This window comes from Vitis riparia, chromosome 16, assembly GCF_004353265.1.
Source record: "Vitis riparia cultivar Riparia Gloire de Montpellier isolate 1030 chromosome 16, EGFV_Vit.rip_1.0, whole genome shotgun sequence".
Lineage (NCBI taxonomy): Eukaryota > Viridiplantae > Streptophyta > Magnoliopsida > Vitales > Vitaceae > Vitis > Vitis riparia.
In genome coordinates this window covers 5,531,331-5,545,385 of record NC_048446.1, presented here as the reverse complement: position 1 = coordinate 5,545,385, position 14,055 = coordinate 5,531,331, and the positions used below count along the sequence as shown (strand labels likewise).

Below are 14,055 nucleotides of genomic sequence, written 5' to 3'. Positions count from 1 at the left end.
AGAGCAAACAAGTCTCATATCAAATACGAGATCAAGAAAAACAATGTCGACCGAGACTAGGGACTTGGAAATAAGGGGATAAGTGTGTGTCTCACATAGACACGCAACTCATGCAATCACAACAGGATGAGAGAATTCATGCAACAGACAGTCATACAAAACAGGTATATATCATCCAAATCTACACACAATCTAATCGGGAAGAATATCTGACAATGATAGCATGCTCCATGATAATCAAGATAATATATAGCCGAGAGAAACAATCATGTCAAATCAAATGATATACAATGGTGAGTCTATACATGTGAGGTGATCAGAACAAATATGGAAAAATCAGGGTCACAATGCTAAGCAAGGTAAGATGGTCAGTCAATATAAACAGCATATCGATGTCTCGAACAAACAATAACAATGAAGCACGGGAAAAATCGCCATAATCGGAGTCCTCAATCAAGATAAACAAGCATCATAATCAACATGTCAATGTCCCCAGTAAAAACAAACACCCAAGCATGCATCTCATAGTATCGGGAACTCTCAATGTGCGATCAAGAAATAGGTACCCACTGATCGACTTATCAATCGCCACGTTTGCTTCATCTTAAGTTCAAGCTTGACCCTCTAATCGATCCCCAGTGGAGTCGCCATTTTGTGGACCCCGCATTTCGGCTCATGCGTTTTCCACTCGATGGCGAGCTCGATTTTTATTTGAAAAATTGATTTTATGGATTAGGAAAAATGACTCGGAGTCGCCACTTATTTTTGTTTTATTTTTAAAAGGGTAAACAAAATAAAAAAGAAAAACTCTAAGTATGACTCCTTATTTTGGAAAAGACGGTCTGCGAAAAAATCGGATCGGGTTCGGGGGTCAGGTTACTTATCGGGAAGGTACGATAAAGACCGTAGCACCCCTTTAAGTCCCTAAAGTCGGGTCTCTACTAATAAAATGAAGTTGACGTGGCAATTGACGAGTAAATCAATGAATATCCTGAATGATCATGCACACATAAAAGTCGAGACATGCATAGACAACGATCAGAGGAAAATGGGTACATACCTGGGCAACGATCCATAAAGCGCTATCAAGAAGTGAGGTTAGTGCACAATTAAGGAATAGTTTCGAGCATGTCATAGAGCAGAATAAAATCAATCATGCATGGCAATTAAATCAAACAAACAATCAATCAATCATAAGGAAATCACATATGTTGGGCCCCCACCAAAGCCTGATTTATATTGCATGAATTAATCCCATAAATTCCATTATTCGGAATTACGGAAAATTCGTTCCTGCTTATTAAAGTCAAGAGGAGCAAAAGATTGTTTGAAAGCCAGAGCGAAATTAAAACTATTCGGGAGAAAATTAGATTTTTGAAATTTAATTGAAAAATTAGAATCTTTAAGATCATTTGAAGGCGGACTTTTTAGAAATGAACAAATAAAATGGTAATAAAAATAATGATGATAACAAATGAGTAACTGGGTAAATTCGGTAATCGAACATTAGGAACTGAAAATTAAGTTCGGAGATAGGACACTTGGAATTTTAGATAGCTAAATTTAGAAATCGGAATTTTGAAGAATTAGACTTTAATGATTGAGATTTTTAAGAGAAATAAATGGGCAAATATGGAATAATGTTATTAATTAATCAAAATGATATTCGGATGGATGAATAGTGAGTAATGGGGTTTGTGAGATTAAAAATTAAATTGGAAAATCGGATTTTGACGAAAGTGATATTTGAACGGATGAAAGTGAATAGTGGGATTTTGAAAATTAAGTTTGAAAGTCGGATCTTTAAATAATTGGACTCTAATTATTGGAATTTTTAGAAAAAAGAAATAAGTAAACGTGGAATTTATAACAATGATAACAAAGATGATATTTGAATGAATAAAAGTGAATGATGGAATTTTTGAGTCGTTAAATTTGGAAATCCGGTTTTGAAGAATTAAACTTTAATGATTGAAATAAATAAATAAATAAATATGGAATAATGATACTAATTAGCAAAAATAATGTTTAAACGAATAAAAAAAAAAGAATAGTGGAACTTTTTAGATTGAAAATTAAATTTGGAAGTTAAATTTGAAAATGACAATTTTTTTAAAAAAAATATATATATATTTAAAGATGGAATTTTATTTTTATTTCAATAAAAGAAAATTAAATTTGAAAATAATTAAATTTTAGGAAGTCAAAGTGTTGAAAACTAAATATACATATATATATATTTTATTTTATTTTTTTTTTTTAAAAAAAGAGTTTTTGAAAAATTAAATTAAAATTGGAGCTTTGAGAAATTAAATTAATATTGGGGCTTTGAAAAAAATTATCTTGAAATTAAAATTTTAGAAATGAAATCTTTGACATAAGAAATTGGAGAAAATTAAGGAAGTAATAACAATAATAAAAAAAAAAAAATGGCCACCAAACGTGTACAGCAAGTCTATAAGGAATAAACAAATGAAAAGAAAAAAAAGCAAGCTCATTCTCCAATGCACCTCTCTGCCATACCCACACTAACCATTCGCTTAATGCCCTGAGATACTCCATTTCTTTCTTCTATTTTCTCAAGTAAACCCATAATGCTCACAATCACATTAGAAGCTGCCAATATTGAATCGATTGAATGCTGAGGAATGGCTGCATGACCCTTTTCTGTACACTTTAAAGTTCACCATGTCCCCAAACTTCAGGAACTCGGTTTGTGTGTCCTCATAAAACTCCTCATAACAGCGTTCGAAATAATATGCTCAGAAAGTGCAGACCCATAACCCAGTGCTGCTCCAAGAACAGCCTTCAAGGTCGCTTGCTTGACGAGAACCTTCGTGTCACGGACCATGGAGCTATAGGTTAAAGGCTGCTGAGCCACATTTCTTATTTCTCATGCCTTCTATCTCTTCCTTTTTTATTATATCCTCGCTGCCACTACAGAGGCTGGATAGATTCGGGACCTTAGAGGAGGCTAAAAAAAAAAAAACCTAGGCAGCCATGCGTGCATGGATAACGCAGACGTGGGTGTGATGTCAAGAGGATGTGGGCACGGGACTAAAGAATTATGAAGGTTAATGAGATGGAAAGGTGAAGAGGGGATGTGGTCGGGTATGAGGGTGAAAGAGCGGAGAGTTACAGGGGGTGGTCGCGCGTGGGGTTCGGAAAGAATGGTGCCAAAGCCATAATCAACAAGCCCAATAACAGAGAAGAATAGATTCGCAGCACGAACTGAGAAAAAAAATAGCGAAAAATAAAGATCAGAATTGAGGAGATGGCCATACCTGAGCTTTCTAGCTGAAGGTGGTCCGACTTTCTCTCCTCTTGCTCCTCTGCCACCCTCGAAAGCACCAGAAAAACCCCTGCCTCCCTCTGGCTTTTTTCTCCTTTTTCTTTTCTTTTTTTTCCTCTTTCCCTTCTTTCTCTTTTCTTTCCTTTCCAGATCCGGAAAACTAGCACCTGCTCTCCTGTTCCTTGCTCAGCATGTCTGGAGCCCCAACCACCACTATGGTTGTGGTCAGTTGCTCCCCACACGTTTCATGCAGCTGATGTTTCCAGAAGTTGGTCCCCCCCTGCTCCTCTACAAGAAGCTGTCGTCCATCCCGGGTGCCACATGAGGGGTCTACACCTTATTTGTGTCATTGTTTAATGGCTTAGATTTTATTGTAAGTGTTTAATAATTGAGATTGGAAGTTTGACAGGTTGCCTATTTGATATGCTAGCATTCTTCTATTTGAATGGTTGTATTTTTTAAATTAATAAAAATACTAAATAAATAACACAAGTTTTTCACTGCTTGTAATTTATTTTATTCATGAATTGAATAATTATTTATTTATTATTTAGTTTTATGTAGAGTTGCAATTTGGGCGGGTTAGTTAGGTTGATGACTAACCCGAGTCCAACCCAAACTCTAATATGAAATATTTAATCCAAGCCCAACATAACCTCATTTTTCTAAACTCGGTTAAGTTCGAGTTATTCAAGTTAGACTCAAATTGATCGAATTAAATTCAAATAATTCAAAATTTATCTATAATATTTTTTTTTAAAAAAAATTATTATATTTAAATAAAAATTTAAATAATAAATATGATAAAATTTCAAAATGACAATAAAAGAATAAACATAAATTTATATATATTTTTTATAAAAAAAAATGAATAACATATGATATACTATAATTTGATATTTAAAAAAATAGAAAATAAAAATAAATATTATTATATAGAATAAGATATATTATAAATATTGTAAAAACATTAAATGATTAGTTTCAGGTTATTCAAACCTTAGCCCGAGTCCAACACAAATTGAAATTTGATTGAAAAACATAACTCAAGCTTAACCTGAGAACTGAACTATTGCCCAAATCCATGGTTGGGTTGGATCAAGTCAGTCACCCTAATTTTATGTGCCACGATCTATGATTAATTAAAATAATATATTTTTCAATGTGATATTTTTTATTAATTAAAATAAATGGTAATTGGCTCTCAGCCGAATTTGACGAAATTCTTGAACGTCCCCGAGATATGAAATTAAACCATATCTTTTTTTCAAGATAAGACACAATTTGATTCTCCAGATTGACTTATATAAAGGATAATACCCAAATTCACATCATTTTGGATATAATTATACAACATATTATTTAATAATAATTGCATGCACTATTGTTCTTCAATTTCTATTTTTAAAATTAAAAATGTTAAAATAATTTTGAAAATCATGTTTGAAACCATATTTATATTTTCTTCCTTTTTTCTTTTTCTTTTTTTAAAAAAAAAAAATTGATTCCAAAAATTGAAAAGATAAAAGTACTAAATCATGTTTGATACAATATTTATATTTTCTTTTTTAAAAAATTTGATACCAAAAATCAAAAAGAAAAAAGTACTAAAAAAATTTATTCTCAATTTTCGAAGGAATTTTAAAATAAAAAGTAAAAGTCACAATCATCTTATTTTCTTTGTCAAACTAGGGATCGTCACCAAAAATATTTTTTTTAGTACTTCTTACTATATTATAATAGCCAAACATAGTTTGCTTTTTGTTTTTAAAAAATAAAAAACAAAATGAAAATTATATTTGTAAAATTATAAACATAATTGAAGTTAGTATTTATATTTTCTATAACAAAAATAAAATATTTGTATTCAATAGCACCTAAATAATCTTATTGGTTGGTTCATATAAATGATAATAAGATACTTTCTATCTTTTAAATGGTAGGGACAAAAAGTAAATTAATCTTCAAAAAATCAAGTATTGAAATTAGTTTGTCAAACATCCAAATGAAATTGAGAGCATGGAAGCATTTCAAAAAGATTTGATTTGATTTTTTACTTTTATTTTATGAAAACATTTTTTATTTCTTATTTTTATTTTATTTAAAATGTTTGATTAAGTCAAGTGAAAACTTTTTAGAAAATAAATTTTATAAAATCTTGTTTGGTTTTAATGTAAACAATGATTAAAAATATAATTAAAATTTTATATGATATATACATTTGTTACATGTGATATATTATTATATGATATTTGTTCATTTTTTATTTTTAAAATAGTTTAATAAAATATTCTATCATACTGATAATTAATCAATAAAATTATTCTCATGTGAAAATATATTGGTTATAATATTTCATAGTCTACTAAATAAATAAAATATTAATTCATTGATGTTAAAATAATATTTGATTTCAAATATATATATGTGTGTGTGATATAATATTGTTTTATTCATATTAATATTTTTTTTTTTTTTTGTAATGTTTATTCTCATTTTATATTATAAAGTCTAGTAAAATTATTTTTATGTGATCTTATTTCCATTTTCATTTTCAGCTTTTTAGAAAATGATTTTCACTTTCAAAGAAAATTTTAAAAACACTATGTTGGCATTTTCAGGTCTATTTGATAATTGTTTTCATAAAAAATTTTAAAAAATATTTTTTTATAATAGTTTTCTATTTTTTGTAGAACATAAGTCTATATGAAAACCTAAAATATTTTTAATATATTTTAAAAATATTTTTAATATATTTTTAAAATAATTTTTATATCTAATGTTTTATTTTTAATCATTCTAAATGTTTGTATAATTATTTCTTAAAAAGACTCTTAAAAAGCTAAGTAAAAATAAAATGAAAATCTAATCTAAAAGCATTTTATTTTTTGCTCTTAAGAACAGAAAATATAAAACAGTTTTTAATTATCAAATATATTTTCTATATTTTTTGTTCTAAAAAAGAAAAAAATTCAAAAATAGTTCTCAAACAAGCCCTTTTCATTTTTTTAACTTACTTTTTTAGAAAATAAAAACAAAAAAGCATCTAGAACTTGATTTTCTTTTTTACAAAAAATAAAATTAAAAATAGAAAATAGCATAAACAAATAAAGCAATTCTTTTTTTTTTAATTCAAAAAATCATTTAATAATCATTTGATAGATAATTCTATCAAAGATAATTTTGTAACACATAATATACTGTCAAAAACTCTATCGAATCACCTTTTTTAGTTTATATGCCAACGCTACAAATATTTCTAATAAAAACACTTCTAATATTTTAATATTTCTAATAAAAACACATAATAAGATCGTTACACTTATGAAAGCGTTTTAAGTCGTATCACTCCAAAACATGCCGTTGTTTTACGCAATGGAACATCCAAATTTAGGAGTTATAAATGGTTCTTTGATCCTATCCGATTGGCTTGAGAACGAATACTACAACTCATTAGATAAGAGAAAAAACCCTAACCATGCATGCAACAATCAAGATTAAGGGCTAATTTGGTCATTTTGTGTGAGGTTTTCCAACTTTCTTGCTATGAATACGGTCCTCATTGAAAACCCTATAAAACCTATAAATAAGAGAGGCCTGTTACAGAATCCTTATTGTCCGGTAGTTTATTCTCTCTTCCTTTTTTTTCATTCCTTTTTTGGTTTTTTCATTTTTATTGGTCAGAGATAAAGGAGATAGAGATTATGGAAATGGTGAAGGAATCTGTGAGAAAGTGTTCTCATTGTGGGAACAATGGGCACAACTCAAGAACATGCAGCGCTGGTGGAAAGGGGTGTTTGAAGCTTTTTGGCGTGCAGATTTTGACAGAGAAAGAAGATGAAGCCATGAGGAAGAGCTTGAGCATGGGGAATTTGCAGTCATGCAATATGGAACACCATCATGGCGATGCCGGGTATCTATCAGATGGGCTTCTTCATTCCAGGAGAGGCAAGCGTGCTCACGAAAGAAAAAAAGGCATTCATCATTCTCTCTCTCTTTTTTCTAAAGCATACGTTTGTGATGGCCTTCAGATCGATCTGAATGAATTCAATTGTTTTTTAATTGTTTTGTCTCATGCAATTTATTCATAATATTCCATTTAATTCGTTCCGTTTTTTTGGTCTGTTGTTGAATGTTGACTCTATTAATTGGGATGATTAAGAAAAATATATATAAGATTCCAATAAGATTTTTATCGCACTTTGAAGATAGAAATCGGAGATTTTTCATCATATGAATGGATTTCTGTTTGTTTTTGTATAGGGGTGCCATGGTCGGAGGACGAGCATCGGACTTTTCTGGCTGGATTGGAGAAGCTAGGAAAAGGGGATTGGAGAGGGATCGCAAAAAAATTTGTGACCACTAGGACTCCAACCCAGGTTGCTAGCCATGCCCAGAAATATTTTCTCCGGCGAGCTGCCTGTGATAAAAGGAAACGCAGGCCAAGCCTCTTTGACATGCCTCTGGATCCTGTACTGCTCCATCTCTCTCGAAACCGAAACCATTTGGCATGATCACGTCTTTGTTTTTGAAAAATTTATATGTGACTAAAACTGTAGATTTGCTTTTTGCAGGCGGCTCAACCTCCCAAGGTTTGTTCAGATTCACCCCAGAAAAGGAATGCCAATCAGCTTTCACAGAAGGCAAGTCTGTTGATCCATGGAAGTTGTCATGGCTCCTATGGAGATCAGACCACCAGTTTTAACTTTGGAGGATGATATCTATATTTTAGATATAGTGGTACAGAAACAACTGCATTTCAATTATCAGCAATGGGGTTTCTTGTGATCTATTGCAGGTTAATATTTCAGCTCATCATGTTGTGAACCCAATGTCATCTCTTCAGTTGGAAGCTCATCCCATTTTACCCATGGCTGCTTGTGGTGTTCCCTACATGGTAAGAAGGACTAATTTTAGTTTCACATCAATTTTATGGTATTTATTTTGTCAGCCCAATTGTCCTTCTAACTAGAAAAATCTATTCCCTCACAAAACTCATTTGTTTGATTTGGTGTGCCTAGTGTCACGAACTTAGTCTTTTCCTAACTCGTGTGGCACTTAGACAAGTCAAGACACTTGATCTTGCTAAGTCAACCTTACTCCCGATGCTTAGCTTGCTAGGCGAAGATGCACCTGATTTAGAAGCTTTAAGGGCGTAGTAGGCAACACTTAAACAACTGAAGCTTTATTGCTCAAAGGAAGCTTTACAAGTACTTTGGAACTCATTTGCTTGGTTGGTTAGGTTCTTGGGTGGTTTTTGGGTCGTGCCTTGGCCAAATGAGGCCTTAACCTATTTATAGGCACCTTAGGAAATCTCTAAAACCTTAAAGGGTTCCCTACAAATCAAAATAATCTAGAAGCTCCTACACTAGTCTATGTACAAGAGTATGTACAAGATGACTTTGGAATATTCTAGAACACCCCACACTATTCCAATGCTCTCTTAGCCAAGTGTAGAGATGTATGGACATCTCTAGCCCTCTCTAGAAGTTTTCATACTCTTCCACTTTGTAGTTAAGTCTAGATGTCTCCAAGGGTCTCTAGAAGCTTCCCACCTCCTATATAAGCCCATGAGGAGGGTTATTTGAAGCATCTTGTGACACTCCCCCCAGCTATGATGTTGACGTCTCTATCGTTGCCTCTTCTTGAAACCTCTCAATGTGTTTCCAGAACCTTCTCAAGGAATTCGCATGTTCCTAGTTTGTCTGCCTCTTAAGTAGTCATTTCCATTGGACTAGATACTCTATCATAAAAGGGACCCCTTGTCTCCTAGTGACCCATCCAACTAGGATATTCTTCACCTTATTCTCCCGTGAGGCCTGGGTTGGATGCAGACACCTGTACTTTCGATGCTTGGAGTGTTGCTTCCTCTTACCCATCAAGTTCACATTTTCCTTAGTGGTCTTGTCCATGTGTGTGCGGGCTACCTCAGCTCGCTACCATTTTACCTCATTTACTTGCACTCCTGATAGTAAGGAGGTCTTAGGCGTACTAGGCTTTAGGTTGACTTGGAGGGCACCTAATAGCTCATATGTGCTTTGCCTTCTTGTTCCCTCTCCTCGATCATGGCATTAAGTGTCTTCCTCTTTAGACAATCTCATGCCCAATATGAACCTTCACATAGGAAGCATTTGATTTTAGGCGTAAACTCCTTCCTTTTTGCCTTACCCCTTCCTTCCCGGACATTAGGCGTCTTGCCTAATCCCATTCTAAGAGCATTGTGGTCCCTTGAAACCTCGTCTCCCCTACCCATGGCGTGGCTATCTTCCAAAGACTCAACCTTGGATGAGTCTCCCCTCTTGTAATCCATTAAAGACTCTGCTACTGCCATAACAGTGGCTAAGTCTTGAACACCTCGGCGCCTTAATTCCTACTCAGCCCACCCTTGCAGGTTATACATGAAGTTGAATAGCAACTCCTCCTCAATCATGTTAAGAATCTCAAGCATAAGCGAAGAGAATTCCTTAACATAGTCGCGTATCAAGCATGTGTGCTTGAGACGCCTTATGTTTTTCCTAGCGATGTAAGCTACGTCCTCAGGGTAGAACTGCTTCTTAATCTCCCTCTTGAAGTCTTCGCACATCTCTATGGTGCAAATGTCTTTCTCCATATCGGCAAACCTCTCACACCACCATAGAGTAGTTGTGTCAGTAAGGTAGAGGGTTGCAATCCTTACCTTAGTCACCTCATCAGTCAATGCAATAGCCTCGAAATATCACTCCATATGCCATAAGAAGTTGTTCAACTTCTTGGCATCCCGCTTGCCATTAAACCCTTGTGGCTTTAGCATCTCCACCCTAGATGTTTCCTACATGGCCATGACCTGTGCCGACACAATAGCCTTGTCGATGGCCAACTCCTGCCTAACCTCCTGGTCTTGGGACTCCATTCGAGTGGCCAAGGCCTCCATCCTTGACTCCATGCTAGCAAGCATGCTCAAGACCTTTTCTTGGAAGGACATGAATTCCTCGTGTGACACTGGCTGAACTTGTGAGACTAGCATCCCCTCATGAAGGTCTTGGATATGTTGCCTAAGATCCTTCATACCCTTCTCCATGCCTTGCTCAATCAAGTCCAACCCCTCCCGAGTGTATGTCATGGCTCGCTCCACCTTGGCTAACCTTGCCTCCCTGTTGGTAACAACATCACGAGATTTATCTTTTTTGCCACTACCCCATGCAGCAGGCTCAGTCTCCCTCTCATGGGTTTGCTCACTAGTCTCATCCATGTTAGAGCCCGACATGCTTTCTTTACTGTGCCCACTTCGTAGCCGCACTCTAATACCAACTATCACGGACTTAGTTTTTTCCTAAGCTTATGTGGCACTTAGACAAGTCAAAACATTTAATCTTGCTAAGTCAACCTTACTTCTGATGCTAGGTTTAGTCAATTAAGGCGAATGCCAGATGTATGGTAGAGGTGCATGGTGTTGGGGTTTGATTGATACTATTTGTTAAATGCCCTAAATTATCCAATATTGATTGTGGATTCAAAGTACCTAGTTGGTTAGGGTGGATGTCAGTGTGTAGGGGAGGCATACAATGCTAGGTTTGATTGCTATTATTAGTTGAATGCCCTTAATTATCCAATATTGATTATGGATTCAAAGTGTCTAGGTGGTTATGGTGAATGCTAGATGTACAATAAGGGCGTACAGTGTTAGATTTGATTGCTACTATTGATTGAATGCTCTAAATTATCTAGTACTAATTGTCGAATCAAAGTGTCTAGTTGGTTAGGACAAATGTCAAATGTATGGTAGAGGTGTACAATATTGATTCCTAAGATTGATTGAATATCCTAAATTATTAAGTACTGACTTAGCACTTTGAGATTTGAGTCCCCATGAGAGTCCAAAGGGTATTGATTGATAGGAGTACTGATTATGACTGGTTAGCACTTTGAGGTTTGAGTCCTATGAGAGTCCAAAGGGTATTGATTGAATATCCTAAATTATCAAGTACTGATTGTGACTGATTAGCACTTTGAGGTTTGAGTCCCCAAATGAGTCCAAAGGGTTGGGCCACGTATGGTTCCTCGATTACCAAAAAACTAAAAAATAAAATTGAATGTTGGGTGAACCTCATTGAGGAATGACGTCTTTGGCTATATCCCACTGGGATAGTTTTGGTTCAAATTAATATGAAAGAATTTATGTAAATGAGAATTCTTGAGACTTCTGCCACCAAAAATGTATCTCCTTCATGTGGTTTTGATTCATTACATCTCTTTGGACCCTCAAAATGGTTCTTTTTATAATGAGTATCAAGGAAGGTAGGATAACCATTCAAGCACAATATTCATTTTTGAATTCTACAACTGATCATTACAAATCTGGGTAGTTTTTCTTGTGTTCAAACAGATGGGGGTCCCTGCTAACGTGCCCACTGCTTTACCGGAAACCAAAGTGATTCAAGGAGTATCATTTGTGCCAATGCCAAGTTTCTCAGGCTCCAATTTTCTCTTCCTGCCTAATTCCCATCGGAGGTCCACTACTTCACTGCTGTCCACGACCCGAATGCCTCAGTTTCTTGGAGGAAGCTCATCTCAGGCGAGCCAGGGTGCTTCATCTACTCAAAAGGACAATTTGGAGCTTAGTATTCGACCACCTGAGAACCAGAAAGGGACGGAGTTATCTTCTCAGACATCTGAAGCCATTAGGGTGATCTGAAACTTCTTTTTGAATAATTTTGGTTTGCTACCATGTGGTCTTAAATTTTGTAAGTGACAAAAGTGAATTTTCTAAAACATTTGAATTTTCATTTGTCATTGAACCGATAAAAATTGAAGTTGATTGATCATAATATATATATACACATATGGGGTTGGTCAAAACATTTTTTTTTTAATAGGAATTGCTTTGTTGTATTAGAAGCTTAGGCTCTGTTTGGTAATTGTTTCCGAAAACAATTTTTAAGAACAATTTTTAAAAATTATTTTATGATATTTTGTAAAAAAAAAAATTCTTTTTGAGAATTTAAAATGTTTTTAATCTTTTTAAAATATTTTTTATATCTAATATTTTATTTTTAATTATTTTATATGTTTGTATAATTATTTTTTAAAAACTCTTAGAAAATTATTGAAAGCAACTAAAAAATGTTTTATAAATACACTATTTTCTGGTTTTTTAAAAACAAAAAACAATTTTTTATTGTTCAACGCATTTTTCTATTTTTTTATTCTAAATAATAAAAAACTATTCTTGAAAACAATCACCAAACAAACCTTTAATACTTGTTTTTATAACATCATTTTATTTTAATTTTTTTCTCTTTTGTACAGAGAATCGAACTTCACAAAAAAAATTGGACAACCAAGTTCACTCCAAATGCAAACTCAAAATTCCTAATAAACTTTGGTCTAATTGGCGGATGTTAAGCCACCTCCACAAAATCCATAATCTTATTTTTAAGCATCATACTAGAGGTAGGTTTTTTAAATATCCTTAATTTTTTGGTAGGTATAGAAAAATTTTCCACCTACCCTATGCTACTTATTATTTCTTTTCCTTTTTTCTTTTTTTTTTTGGATTCATTTAAATATAATCAGGACAGATTGGGATGAGAACACATTTAAATATAATTGGGATGGATTGGGATGAAGTGATTCTCATCTTGCTATCCCATACCAAACCATCTCTTTGAGGTTAAGTTGGATTGAAAAACAAAATATTACAAAAAAAAAAAAAAAATGATATCATCATGTTTGGTGTACCATACAAGATTAAAAATAATTAAAATTAGTTTAAAACCCATTCATTTTGAAGTTATTTATATTTATATATAAAAAAGAAAAAATAAGCAACACAAGCTAAAATAAATATATAAAAATAATTAATTTATGAATTTTAGATTTATTTATTTATTTATTTATTTATTTTTATTTTTATAAATTTTTCTCTTTATTTCTTTTCTCGTATTTTTCCTCAAATTTGAATCACCAAATATAGGGACAATGAATGGAAAACATGTCCTATCAATTGCTATTATTTTTAGTTATTAAATATAGGGTCAAAGAATGTAACATGTTCTCCTACCTTAGTATTTTTATGTGAAGTTATTGGTCGGAGAGGTGTAAGATGTGAGAGTGTGAGGTACCTAATTAGATGAAGTAGACGAGCATCATACCATTGAAATAATCTAATCGTATTTAGAGACCACCTATTTTATCTAAAGATAGTTGTTGTAGGTACGGAAGCCTTTATTTGGATTGGCACAATGTATTTTACCCAAGATGAATATTCACATTTTTAAAAAAATTTCATATTGTTTGTGTAATTTTTTTTATAGGGTTGCAAGGTGGGTTGGATGAGGTTTGCTAGAAACCTTGCCTCAACCCAAATGAATAAATGTTAAACCAAAACCTAAACCTAACTCGAATCATGATCTAGGGTATTCCACCCAAATCTAATCTAATCTCATTTTCTCGCAAAGGTAATAGTCAAATTAGTTGGCTTAATATAAGTCAAAATGATAAGGTGAGATAGAATTGGGGTCCAATCTATCTTTAAAGACTTTTTAAGGTTAATCTTTTATTTGTTAATGCTAAAATTTAAATAATAAATCATATGATATTTTTAATTAAAAATAAAATAACACATAATATAATTAGATTTTATTTTTTTTCTTTAAAAAAATGTATGAAAGTATATAAATGAATATTATGGTAGAAATTATAAAGATTATAATACATAAAATTGTTAAGTTTGGGCTGTCCAAATCTTCTAAGTCCAAATAATTTGAGTTCAGGGTGAAAAAACT

The 14,055-nt window shown here is 33.0% G+C and overlaps 1 protein-coding gene across 2 annotated transcripts; it reads left to right on the top strand.

The window, feature by feature from the left end:
• Positions 1 to 6,922: 6,922 nt before the first annotated feature.
• Positions 6,923 to 12,062, top strand: LOC117934122 (probable transcription factor At5g61620). Of its 2 annotated transcripts, none has more exons than XM_034855742.1 (5): positions 6,923 to 7,267; positions 7,556 to 7,764; positions 7,867 to 7,935; positions 8,091 to 8,189; positions 11,655 to 12,062. In XM_034855742.1, the coding sequence occupies exons 1-5, from the start codon at positions 6,997 to 6,999 to the stop codon at positions 11,961 to 11,963; spliced, it is 957 nt and encodes a 318-aa protein (XP_034711633.1). In that variant the 5' UTR covers positions 6,923 to 6,996; the 3' UTR covers positions 11,964 to 12,062. The 2 variants fall into 2 exon arrangements, with proteins under 2 accessions (XP_034711633.1, XP_034711634.1); XM_034855743.1 differs by having other exon boundaries at positions 11,635 to 11,799.
• The last annotated feature ends 1,993 nt before the right edge of the window (positions 12,063 to 14,055 follow it).